The sequence below is a fragment of the Hypanus sabinus genome, chromosome 12, assembly GCF_030144855.1.
Source record: "Hypanus sabinus isolate sHypSab1 chromosome 12, sHypSab1.hap1, whole genome shotgun sequence".
NCBI classification, from domain to species: domain Eukaryota; kingdom Metazoa; phylum Chordata; class Chondrichthyes; order Myliobatiformes; family Dasyatidae; genus Hypanus; species Hypanus sabinus.
Window position 1 is genome coordinate 483,311 of NC_082717.1, and position 14,485 is coordinate 497,795.

A 14,485-nucleotide genomic window follows, 5' to 3' on the forward strand; every position below is an offset into this window, starting at 1 on the left:
ATCTGATCCACACTACACAGCAGCCTCTCAGTGTGAGAGAATTACCATCAGCTCTACTCAAGACATCAGCCTCTGTGTGAAACGTTTAGAATGTGATCCACAATACACATCACCATCAGAACGGGACAATGACCATCAGATCCACACAACACGTCAATCTCTGAGTGAGACAATTACCAACAGATCCACACAACACATTACCTCCTCCGAGAGAAATATTTACACTCAGATCTACACTACACATCACTGTCCATGTGAAGCAATTTTCATCAGACCACACTATACATCACCTTCTACCTGTGATACAATTGTCACAGATACACCGTACACATCACTCTTTCTGTGCCACGCAATTACCACCAGATCCTCATTACACATCACCATCACAGTGTGAGACAATTACCATCACAACCACACTACACATCACCACCTACGTGTGAAACATTTTCCATCAGGTCCCCTCTACAAATCACCCTCTCTGTGTGAAACAATTACCAACAGATCCACAATACATATTACCCCCTCTGTGAGAAATAATTACACTCAGATCCACACTACACATCAGCCTCTCCGTGTGAAACAATTAACATCAGATCCACAATACACATTACCCCACTTCCGTGAGAAATATTTACACTCAGATCCACAATACACATCAGCCACTCTGTGTGAAACAATTACCATCAGATCCACACAACACATCACTCTCTCCGTGTGAAACAATTACCATCAGATCCACACTACACATCACTCTCTCCGTGTGAAACAATTACCATCAGATCCACACGACGCATCACTCTCTCTGTGAGAAATATTTACACTCAGATCCACACTACACATCAGCCTCACCATGTGAAATAATTACCAACAGATCCACACTACACATCGCTCTATCTGTGAGAAATATTTAGACTCAGATCCATACAACACATCACCTTCTCCACGTGAAACAATTACCATCAGATTGACACTACACATCACCCTCACAGAATGAGACAATTACCATCAGACCATACTACACATAACTTTCTCCATGTGTAACAATTAGAATGAGATGCACATTACACATCTCCATCACAGTGAGACAATTACCATCTGATCCACACTACACAGCAGCCTCTCAGTGTGAGAGAATTACCATCAGCTCCACTCAAGACATCAGCCTCTGTGTGAAACGTTTAGAATGTGATCCACAATACACATCACCATCAGAACGGGACAATGACCATCAGATCCACACAACACGTCAATCTCTGAGTGAGACAATTACCAACAGATCCACACAACACATTACCTCCTCCGAGAGAAATATTTACACTCAGATCTACACTACACATCAGCCTCTCCATGAGAAACAATTACCATCAGATAAACACTACACCTCGCTCTCTCTGTGAGAAATATTTACACTCAGATCCACACTACGCATCACCCTGTGTGTGAGACCACACTACATATCACCGTCTATGTGAGAAACAAATACTATTGGATCCACATTACACATCAGCCTCTCTGAGTGAGAGAATTACCATCAGATCCACTCGAGACATCAGCCTCTCCATGTTAAACGTTTAGAATGTGATCCACAATACACATCACTGTCACAGAGTGAGACAATTACCATCTGATCCACACAACACATCACTCTCTCTCTCTTTGAAAGAATTACCATCAGATCCACACTGCACATCACCCTCTCTGTGTGAAACAATTACCCTCAGATCCACAATACACATCAGCCTCTCTGTGTGAAACAATTACCCTCAGATCCACACAACACATCACCCTCTCTGTGTGAAACAATTACCCTCAGATCCACACAACACATCACTCTCTGTGTGAAACAATTACCCTCGGATTGACACTACACATCACCCTCACAGAATGAGACAATTACCATCAGACCATACTACACATAACTTTCTCCATGTGTAACAATTAGAATGAGATGCACATTACACATCTCCATCACAGTGAGACAATTACCATCTGATCCACACTACACAGCAGCCTCTCAGTGTGAGAGAATTACCATCAGCTCCACTCAAGACATCAGCCTCTGTGTGAAACGTTTAGAATGTGATCCACAATACACATCACCATCAGAACGGGACAATGACCATCAGATCCACACAACACGTCAATCTCTGTGTGAAACAATTACCTTCAGATCCACACAACACATCACTCTCTGTGTGAAACAATTACCCTCAGATCCACACAACACATCACCCTCTCTGTGTGAAAGAAATACCAACAGATCCACACAACACATTACCGCCCCCATGAGAAATATTTACACTCAGATCCACATTACACATCAGCCTGTCTGTGTGAAACACTTACAATCGGATCATCACTACACATCATCCTGTCCATGAGAAATATTTACACTCAGATCCATATGACCATATAATAATTACAGCACGGAAATAGGCCATCTCGGCCCTTCTAGTCCATGCCGAACACTTACTCTAACCTAGTCCCACCTACTTGCACTCAGCCATTCCTTTCCTGTCCATATACCTATCCAATTTTACTTTAAATGACAATACCGAACCTGCCTCTGCCACTTCTACTGGAAGCTGGTTCCACACAGCTACCACTCTCTGAGTAAAGAAATTCCCCCTCGTGTTACCCTTAAACTTTTGCCCCCTAACTCTCAACTCATGTCCTCTTGCTTGAATCTCCCCTACTCTCAATGGAAAAAGCCTATCCACGTCAACTCTATCTATCCCCCTCATAATTTTAAATACCTCTATTAAGTCCCCCCTCAACCTTCTATGCTCCAAAGAATAAAGACCTAACTTGCTCAACCTTTCTCTGTAACTTAGGTGCTGAAACCCAGGTAACATTCTAGTAAATCTCCTCTGTACTCTCTATTTTGTTGACATCTTTCCTATAATTCAGTGACTAAAACTATACACAATACTCCAAATTTGGCCTCACCAATGCCTTGTACAATTTTAACATTACATTCCAACTCCTACACTCAATGCTCTGATTCATAAAGACAAGCATACCAAAAGCTTTCTTCACCATCCTATCCACTTTGAGATTCCACCTTCAGGGAACTATGCACCATTATTCCTAGATCACTCTGCTCTACTGCATTCTTCAATGCCCTACCATTTACCATGTATGTCCTATTTTGATTAGTCCTACCAAAATGTAGCACCTCACACTTATCAGCATTAAACTCAGTTTGCCATCTTTCAGCCCACTCTTCTGACTGGCCTAAATCTCTCTGTAAGCTTTGAAAACCTACTTCATTATCCACAATGCCACCTATCTTAGAATCATCTGCATACTTACTAATCCAATTTATCAACCCATCATCCAGATCATTAATGTATATGACAAACAACATAGGACCCAGTACAGATCCCTGAGGCACACCACTAGTCACCGGCCTCCAACCTGACAAACAGTTTTCCACCACTTCTCTCTGGCATCTCCCATCCAGCCACTGTTGAATCCATTTTACTACTTCAATATTAATACCCAACGATTGAACCTTCCTAACTAACCTTCAGTGTGGAACCTTGTCAATGGCCTTACTGAAGTCCATATAGACAACATCCACTGCTTTACCCTCGTCAACTTTCCTAGTAACCCCTTCAAAAAATTCAATAAGATTTGTCAAACATGAACTTCCACCCACAAATCCATGCTGACTGTTCCTAATTAGACCCTGACTATCCAGATAATTATATATACCATCTCTAAGAATACTTTCCATTAATTTACCCACCACTGATGTCAAACTTACAGGCAGATAATTGCTAGGTTTACTCTTGGAACCCTTTTTAAACAATGGAACTACATGAGCAATATGTCAATCCTCTAGCACCATCCCTGTTTCTAATGACATTTGAAATATTTCTGTCAGAGCCCCTGCTATTTCTACACTAACTTCCCTCAAGGTCCTAGGGAATATCCTGTCAGGATCTGGAGACTTATTCACTTTTAACTTCTTTAAAAGCGCCAGTACTTCCTCTTCTTTAATCATCACAGTTTCCATAACTACCCTACTTGTTTCCCTTACCTTACACAATTCAATATCCTTCTCCTTAGTGAATACCAAAGAACAGAAATTGTTCAAAATCTCCCCCATTTCTTTTGACTCTGCACATAGCTGAACACTGGGCCTGAACACCTCCCTCTGCAACTGGATCCTAGACTTCCTAACTGACTTGACCTCAGTCAGTACAGATCGGGAGCAGCATCTCCAACACCATCACACTGAACACGGGGGCTCCCCAGGGCTGCGTGCTCAGTCCACTGCTGTTCACTCTGCTGACCCACAACTGTGTTGTAATACACAGCTCGAACCATATCATCAAGTTTGCTGATGACACGACTGTGGTGGGTCTCATCAGCAAGGATGATGAGTCGGCTTACAGACAGGAGTTGCAGCGGCTAACGGACTGGTGCAGAGCCAACAACCTGTCTCTTAATGTGAACAAAACAAAAGAGATGGTTGTTGACTTCAGGAGGGCACAGAATGACCACTCCCTGTTGAACATCGACGGCTCCTCAGTAGAGATTGTAAAGAGCACCAAACTTCTTGGTGTTCACCTGGCGGAGAATCTCACCTGGTCCCTCAACCACCAGCTCCATAGCAAAGAAAGCCCAGCAGCGTCTCCACTTTCTGTGAAGGCTGAGGGAAGTCTATCTCCCACCCCCCCCCATCCTCATCACATTCTACAGGGGTTGTATTGAAAGCATCCTGAGCAGCTGCATCACTGCCTGGTTCAGAAATTGCACCATCTCAGATCGCAAGACCCAGCAGCTGATAGTGAGGTCAGCTGAGAAGATCATCTGGGTCTCTCTTCCCTTAGACATTTACACTACACGCTGCATCTGCAAAGGAAACAGCATTATGAAGGACCCCATGCACCCCTCATACAATCTCTTCTTCCTCCTGCCATCTGGGAAAAGGCTCCAAAGCATTTGGGCTCTCACGACCAGACTATGTAACAGTTTCTTCCCCCCCAAGCTATCAGACTCCTCAATACCCAAACCCTGGACTGACACCTTGCCCTATTGTCTGTTTATTATTTATTGTAATGCCTGCACTGTTTATGTGCACTTTACACAGTCCTGTGTAGGTCTGTAGTCTAGTGTAGCCTTCTGTGTATTTTTTTTACGTATTTCAGTCTAGTTTTTGTACTGTGTCATGCAACACCCTGGTCCTGAAAAACGTAGTCTCATTTTTACTATGTACTGTACCAGCAGTTATGGTCAAAATGACAATAAAAGTGACTTGACTTGACTTGAGCTGTCCACTCTGATTCTTTAAGGGACCCATTTTATCCCTCACTATCCTTTTGCTATTAATATAACCGTAGAAACCCTTTGGATTTATTTTCACCTTACTTGCCAATGCAACCTCATATCTACTTTTAGCCTTTCTAATTTCTTTCTTAAGATTCTTTTTACATTCTTTGTATTCCTCAAGCACCTCATTTACTCCAAGCCACCTATATTCATTATAGATCTCTCTCTTTTTCCAAACCAAGTTTCCAATATCCCTTGAAAACCATGGCTCTCTCAAACTTTTAACTTTTCCTTTCAACCTAACAGGAACATAAAGATTCTGTACCCTCAATATTTTACCTTTAAGTAACCTCCATTTCTTTATTACATCCTTCCCATAAAACAAATTGGCCCAATCCACTCCTTCTAAATCCTTTCACATCTCCTCAAAGTTAGCCTTTCTCTAATCAAAAATCTCAACCCTGGGTCCAGTCCTATCTTTCTCCATAATTATATTAAAACTAATGGCATTATGATCACTGGACCTGAAGTGCTCCCCAACACATACCTCCATCACCTGACCTATCCCATTCCCTAACAGAAGACCCAACACTGCCCCTTCTCTAGTTGGTACCTCTACGTATTGCTGCAAAAAAACTAATGTTCACACATTTTACAAACTCCAAACCATCCAGCCCTTTTACAGAATGGGCTTCCCAGTGTATGTGTGGAAAATTAAAATCACTCACAATCACAACCCTGTGCGTACTACAAATATCTGCTGTCTCCTTACAAATTTGCTCCTCCAATTCTCACTCCTCATTAGGTGGTCCATAATTCTCCCCTATGTGTTACCACATCTTTCCCATTCCTCAATTCCACCCAAATAGCCTCCCTAGATGAGCCCTCTAATCTATCCTGCCAAAGCACCGCTGTAATATTTTCTCTGACAAGCAATGCAACACCTCCCCCTCTTGCCCCTCCGATTCTATCACACCTGAAGCAACGAAATCCAGGAATATTTAGTTGCCAATCACACCCCTCCTGCAACCATGTCTCACTAATAACTACAACATCATATTTCCAGGTATCAATCCATGCTCTAAGCTCATCCACCTTTCATCCAATGCTCCTAGCATTAAAATAGATGCATTTAAGAAACTCTCCACCTCTTACTCTCTGTTTATCCCTATTGGTGCAAACCACTTTATTATCTTTTTCTTCCTTCTCCCCTATATCTTCAGTCTGAGCGCACCCCTTCTCTGTCACCTGCCTATACTCCCTCACACACTGTCTACTAGCTTTCTAGAACTAACCTCCTCTTTCCTAGTGTCTTCTATTTAGTTCCCACCCCCCAATCATTCTAGTTTAAAGTCTCCCCAGTAGCCTTCGCAAATCTCCCTGCCTAGGATTCAAGTGCAACCCGTCCTTTGTGTACAGGTCACACCTTCCCCAAAAGAGGTCCCAATGATCCAGAAACTTGAATCCCTGCCCCCTGCTCCAATCCCTCAGCCACACATTTATCCTCCACCTCATTTCAGTCCTACTCTCACTGTTGTGTGGCATAGGCCATAATACTGAGATTACTACCTTTGTGGTCCTTCTTCTCAACTGCCTTCCTAACTCCCTATATTCTCCTTTCAGGACCTCTTCCCTTTTCCTACCTATGTCATTGGTACCTATATGTACCACGACGTCTGGCTCCTCACCCTCCCACTTCAGGATATCTTGGACGCAATCAGAAACATCCCGGACCCTGGCACCAGGGAGGCAAACTACCACCCGGGTCTCCTGACTGTGTCCACAGAATTGCCCATCTGACCCCCTATCGAGTCCCCTATTACTACTGCCTTCCTCTTCCTTTCCCTACCCTTCTGAGCTACAGGGCCAAACTCTGTGCTGGAGGCATGGCCACTGTTGCTTGCCCCAGGTAGGCTGCCCCCCCCCCAACAATACTCAAACAGGAGTACTTATTGTCAAGGGGTACAGCCACTGGTGTACTCTCTAGTACCTGACTCTTCCCCTTCGCTCTCCTAACTGTGATCCATTTGTCTGCCTCCCGTGGCCCCGGTGTGACCAACTGCCTGTAACTCCTCTCTATCAACTCCTCACTCACCCTGACCAGACAAAGGTCATTGAGCTGCAGCTCCAGTTCCCTAACTCAGTCCCTAAGGAGCTGCAGCTCAGTGCACCTGGTGCAGATGTGGACATCCGGGAGGCTAGGAGACTTCAGGACCTCCCACATCCGACACCAAGAACAACATGCTGCCCTCACACTCTTACTTCCCCCCTTTCCTCAAACAACAGGAAAAACTGAAACCTAAACCTACCTTGTCTCGCCCATTTCCACCTAAGCCCACTGACCCCAAGCCCTTTAAGCCTTCGCTCTGCTTCCGGCTCACTCCACTGCCCACAAAACTATGCTGCCTGCTGTATAAGGCTGTGTTCCTTTAAAATCTTTCATGCTTCCCTGCCCAACATCACACGCCTACACAGTCCAGCCTCTCTTAACTCCGATGAGAAGAAAAAATCAAAATGGCTGCCGCTGCACTCTTGCTCCAAATTCTCACACTTCCTTCTCCACAATACACATCACCCTCACAGAGTGAGACAATTACCATCAAACCATAATTCACATCACCCTCTCCGTGTGAGACATCTACCATCAGATCCACACTACACATCACCCTCTCCGTGTTGGACAATTACCATCAGATCCACACTACACATCACCCCTCTGTGTGAAACAATTACAATCAGATCATCATGACACATCACCCTCTGTGAGAAATATTTACACTCAGCTCCACACTACACATCACCCTCACAGAGTGAGACAATTACCATCTGATCCACACTGCACATCACCCTCTCCATGTGAAACAATTACAATGTGATCCACACTACACATCAGCCTCTCTGTGTGAGACAATTACCATCAGAACCACACTGCACGTCACGCTCTCCGTGTGTCACAACTACCATCTTCTCTTCTTCAGTTGTCCATCAGAATCTAATGACGGCATCTACTCCTTTAACGGTGAGATCTTTGATAACTATACAAACCTGGACCCACAGGTTCTACTGCAGGTGGGACATGTATATGTGGTAGTGATGGCAACCATGGTAGCATTTCTCCTGGGTCTCTTCTGCTGTCTTCTGGTTGTTCTTTTCATCTCAAGAATACAAACCCCATCCCTACACAGCTGTCGCCAAGTGTTAAGGTCAGCAGCAACATTCTCCAAGTCCTCAGTTCTGATCTTGAACTTCCTGAAAGCATTCTTCATCTGATCTTTATAGCACTTCTTCGGCCCTCCAGCTGAGCGTTGACCATGATGTAGCTGGCTGTATAACACTCTGCAGGGTGGCCAACATGGGGGTATCCTTATCACGTGCCCCAGCCACTGCAGGTGATGCCGGGTGATCATGGCCTCAATACTTCAAATCCACACTACACATCACCCACTCCGTGTGAGACAATTACCATCAGATCCACACTACACATCACCCTCTCAGCCTGACACAATTACCATCAGATCGTCACTACACATCACCCTCAACTTGAGAAATATTTGCACTCAGATCCACACTACATCTCACCCTCATGGAATGAGACAATTACCATCAGATCCACACCACACATCACCCTCTCCGTGTGAGACAGTTACCATCAGATCCACACCACACATCACCATCACAGAGTGAAACTATTACCATTTGATCCAAACTACATATCACCGTCACAGAGTGAGACAATTACCATCAGAACCATACTGCACATCACCCTCAATTGGGAAGGAAGAAATACTGGCAGACTGAAGGATTGCAAATGTTGTTCCCTTGTTCAAGAAAGGGAGTAGAGATAACCCAGGAAATTATATACCAGTGAGTTTGACTTCAGTGTTGGGAATGTTGTTGGGGAAGATCCTGAGAGGTAAGATTTATGAGCATTTGGAGAAGCATATTCTGATTCGGAATATTCAGCATGGCTATCTCGCGGTTTATCCAATTACAGTCCTTGTTATGAACAACACCAAGCATTGCAGTGTGTTTTTTTACACTACTCATTACAACAACACCATGGTAATGCAAATGTTCATCTAATTACAGCTCTCATTATCAACAATACCATAGCCTTGCAGCGCTCGTCCAAATACAGTCTTTGTTGTAAACAACACCATGGTATTGCAACAGTTTGTTCAAATACAGTCCTTATTTTCAATATTATCATGGTATCACAACGGCTTGTCCAATTACTCTGATCATTATCAACAATACCATGGTATCACAACAGTTTGTCCAATTACAGTTCTTGGTATGAACAACATGGTTTCACAGCAGCTGGTCCAATTTCAGTTCTCATTACAACAATACCATAGTAGCGCAAATGTTATTCCAATTACAGTCCTCATTATCAGCAGCAGCATGGTATCACTGCAGTTCATCCAATTACTGTCCTTGTTATGAACAACACCATGGTATGGCAGTGTTTCGTTCAATTACAGTCCTTGTTATGAACAACATCATGATATTGCAGCAGCTCGAGCAATGCTATTACAGCTTGGGGCATCAGGGTTCAGAGTTCAATTCAGTCACTATCTCTAAGGAGTTTTCTGCTCGTCTCATGATTGTGTGCATTTCCTCTGGGTGCTCTGCTGTTCTCCCACCGTCTGAAGATGAAGCAGTTAGCAGGTTAATTGGTCACTGTAAGTTGTCTGTGATTTGGTTCAAGTTAACCTGGTCATATTCAGGATGGCGCATCTCACTGGGAGAGAAGGGGCTGTTTCTCCAAATAAAATAAATACAATTTTCATATCATCTTGAAACTTACTAGTCATGGTTCTTACATTTAGATTGTTGCTAACATCCTTAAAATTCTGACTACCCTATCTTCACCTCTATTGATCTCATCTGGATCAGAAAGTTATGGGATGTACAGCACAAAACAGGCCCCTCACTTCAACTTCTATCAGGTCATCTCTCGGCCTCCTTCGCCCCAGAAAAAACAAGCCCACCCTATCTTTCCCAGGGCTGAAATGGCTGACACAAGAGGGCACAGTTTGAAGGTGCTTGGAAGTAGGTACAAAGGAGATGTTAGGGGTAAATTTTTTATGCAGTGAGTATTGACTGCGTGGAATGGGCTGCCGACGATGGTAGTGGAAGCAGATACGATAGGGTTTCTTAAGAGACTCCTGGATAGGTACATGGAGCTTAGAGAAATAGAGGGCTATGGGTAACCCTAGGTAATTTCTAAAGTAAGTACATGTTCGGCACAGTATTGTGGACCAAAGGGCCTGGATTGTGCTGTAGGTTTTCTATGTCTCTATGAGCCATTTACAACCTATGGGCAAGCCAATTCTGGATCCACAAAACAAGGTCTCATTGGATCCCATGCCTTCTGCATGAGCCATAAATATATTAGGAATTTGCTGTGGTCTGTGTTGGTCAGGGAACAACATGTAACAAAAAAAATCAACAATTATAAACAACAAGGTGAGAGGTTAAAATGTGGATATGGAATAAAATGTGCATAAATACAGAAATACCAGAATATCATTACAGTGTAAACAGCTTTATCAGAAGTGTTTACAGTGCAATACCATGATGGGGGTGTGGGGGTGGTGAACTAGAATAGTTGATCAGATTAACTGCCTGTGGGGAAGAATGTTTAAAAATGACATAACTTCCACTTTTTAGGATTAAAGTCCATTTGCCAACACTCTGCCGAACTCTTCTACCTCCCACTGTGACTTTAGACAACCGAGCCGACTGTTCACAACACCACCAACTTACCTATTGTCTGAAAACTTATCAAACCTGCTAAATTCACACTTCAATACCACTGATGATTTGTAATTTTCATTCACTTTGATGCCAGTGGGATTTCAGGCCCTTGCCTTGCTCTCCAAATTATCCCACATATATTCTGTAGTCCTGGCAAATTATGCATAAAAAGGTCAGTGCAACATTTGTAGGCCGAAAGGCCTGTTCTATGTTGACCTGATAGAGGTGTATAAGATGATAAGAAGCATTGATCGTGTGGATAGTCAGAGGCTTTTTCCCAGGGCTGAAATGGTTGCCACAAGAGGACACAGGTTTAAGGTTTAAGGTACAGAGGAGATGTCAGGGGTAAGTTTTTTACTCAGAGAGTGGTGAGTGTGTAGAATGGGCTGCCAGCAAAGGTGGTGGAGGCGGATACGATAGGGTCTTTTAACAGACTTTTAGACAGGTACATGGAGCTTAGACAAATAGAGGGCTGTGGTGAAGTCTAGTAATTTCTAAGGTAGGGACATATTCAGCGCAACTTTGTGGGCCAAAGGGCCTGTATTGTGCTGTAGGTTTTCTGTTTCCATGTTCACTACTTTGGTTGTAGTATGGTGACCTGGATGGTCACACATCACCTCAGCTCTAATCCTCCTTACATGGGATCCCACCTCCTTCTGCAAAGAGGAGGTAACCTCATTGAAACCTATTGAATATTGAAAGGCCTAGGCAGAGTGGATGTGGAGAGGATGTTTCCTATAGTGTGGAGTCTAGGACCAGAGGGCACAGCCTCAGGATGCAGGGAGGTCCATTTAGAAGACATAAGGGGGAATTTATTCAGCCTGAAAGTGGTGAATCATTGTCACAACCAGTTGTGGAGGCTAAGTCAAGTGGTCAAGTTTATTGTCATTTCGACCATAAACTGCTGGTACAGTACACAGTAAAAAATGAAACAACGTTTCTCCAGGACCCTGGTGCCACATGAAACAACGCAAAATTACTTTGTACATTAGACCATGTGAGACAGCACAAGGCTACCCTAGATTACATAAAACAACATAAAAACTGCACTAGACTACAGACCTGCACAGGACTACAAAAATTGCGCAAAACAGTGCAGGGCAGTACAATAATTAATAAACAAGACAATAGGCACAGAAGAGGACAAATTACAATATAATAATAAATGATGCAGAAGTCATTGGGTATATTTAAACCAGAGGCTGATCGTTTCTTGATTGGTCAGGGAGTCAAAGGCTGTGAGGAGAAGGGAGAACAAAGGGCCGAGTGGGATAATAAATCGGCCATGATAGGATGGCGGAGTGGTCTAATTCTACTCTGTCGTTATAGTCTTACAGACTGCCGTACCGAAGTATAGAGTTCTTGCAAAACCCTGCATTCTAATGCCTGCACTCAGAAAGGAAGTTATCCCGGCCGAATATAGGGAAACTTCGTTCTTGTTCTGTCATCAGGTGAGACACCTTGATCCCTATCGTACGCCTCTCTACCCTTTCCTGTACTTGGGAAGTGCGCCGCTCCGCAAACCTTCACCGTTAAATTCAATTTGTCCCATCGTCACCTTCCCGCAGGCTCGACCGACGCTTTTCTCCAGCAGGGACAAAGTTCGGAGTTAAGACCGGGTTTTCCTACAATAACTATACGGCAGGGCATCCACTAAGGGCAAATTTATCGGGAAGTCGCGGGGGGGGGGGTTCAGCGGAGAGGGACAGGGAAGAATGGACTGTTTTCAAAGGGGATTATTCACACTATGGACTGGATGAAAATTACCTCCTACTACTACCAAATTCAGCGGCCCCCTTTTCCCGGTACCGCTTCACTTCTCTCTAGTCTTCCCGAACTCCCCTCCATCTCTCCCTCTCCCACCGTCCCCTCCGTCGTTCACTCCCACCTGCCTCCCTCGCTGATTATAATCAGCCAGTCCCTACCCCCTCCAGTCCCCGGCCTTACCTGTATCTACTGGTAGCCCGCAGTCCCGCTCCTGGCTGACTCTCCTGTCCGTTCAACCGCCCGGTTCCTCCGGTGTACAAGGGGTATCTCTGGGAGTAACTCACCCCGAGGGTGAAGAGCGATAATGAGACAAGACAAAGAGCGGCACACAAGTTCAGCCCAGGCATCTTGTCCCCGAAAGTCTCCTGGAATTTACCTCACGACTTCCTGGTAAGATTCACAAGATGTTTAACTTACATCTGGACGGGACACAAATCTCTCTAGCATCTGTTCTGAGTGCCGAACCGTTTGGGTCAGAAACCACCCGGGACAGAGCGGAATGAAACCTCCACTTGCGACGAATCCTTACCTCGATATCTGTGGAAACTAAATCCAGCTCGTTGTCGCGTTTCTCGTCGCTTGCCCCAAACTTCTCTGTCTCCTTCCTGCCCCCGCTCTGTTTTTCTGGTTTCCTCACATCTGTTCCTTGTTAAACTCAGCTCCGGAATGTAAGAAAAATATCTGCTGCCAAATGCGGTTTCTTCCAGGAACCCTCCCCTCCCCTCCCCCCGCCCTTCCCGAAACTCAGAGCGGCGCTCAACCCAACATTGAGAAGCCCTGGCCCGGTTACCTGTCATCACAAACTCCACTCCCAATCCTACAAACACACACACACTCCAACCCTACACATATACCCCTCTACACACACACCCCAACCCTACACACATACCCCTCTACACACACACCCCAACCCTACACAAATACACCTCTACACACACAATCCAACCCTACACACATATACCTCTACACACACACACACACCCCAACCCTACACACATACCCCTCTACACACACACCCCAACCCTACACAAATACACCTCTACACACACAATCCAACCCTATGCACACTCCCCAACCCTACACACATATACCTCTACACACACACACACACACTCCAAACCTACACATATACCCCTCTACACACACACCCCAACCCTACACAAATACACCTCTACACCACAATCCAACCCTACGCACACTCCCCAACCCTACACACATATACCTCTACACACACACACCCCAACCCTACACACATACCCCTCTACACACACACCCCAACCCTACACAAATACACCTTTACACACACAATCCAACCCTACGCACACTCCCCAACCCTACACACATATACCTCTACACACACACACACACTCCAAACCTACACATATACCCCTCTACACATACACCCCAACCCTACACACATACCCCTCTAGACACACACACTCAAACCTTACACACATACCCCACTACACACACACACCCCAACCCTACACACATACACCTCTACACACACACCCCAACCCTACACACATTCACCTCTACACACACATACACCTCTACACACAGACCCCAACCCTACACACATACCCCTCTACACACACACCCCAACCCTACACACATACCCCTCTACACACACATCCCAATCCTACACACATACACCTCTACACACACACAC

At 44.7% G+C, this 14,485-nt stretch overlaps 1 protein-coding gene across 1 annotated transcript in view; it reads right to left on the reverse strand.

The window, feature by feature from the left end:
* The window catches only part of LOC132402540 (EMILIN-1-A-like), a 93,112-nt gene extending 79,612 nt beyond the window's left edge, over positions 1 to 13,500 (reverse strand). The window contains exons 1-2 of the mRNA XM_059985396.1: positions 13,343 to 13,500; positions 12,994 to 13,200 (exon numbers count right to left, since the gene is read on the reverse strand). Coding sequence (XP_059841379.1) covers positions 12,994 to 13,160 — 167 coding nt within the window. The 5' untranslated portion in view covers positions 13,161 to 13,200; positions 13,343 to 13,500. The remainder of the gene's footprint in view (positions 1 to 12,993; positions 13,201 to 13,342) is intronic.
* Between the last annotated feature and the right edge of the window lie 985 nt (positions 13,501 to 14,485).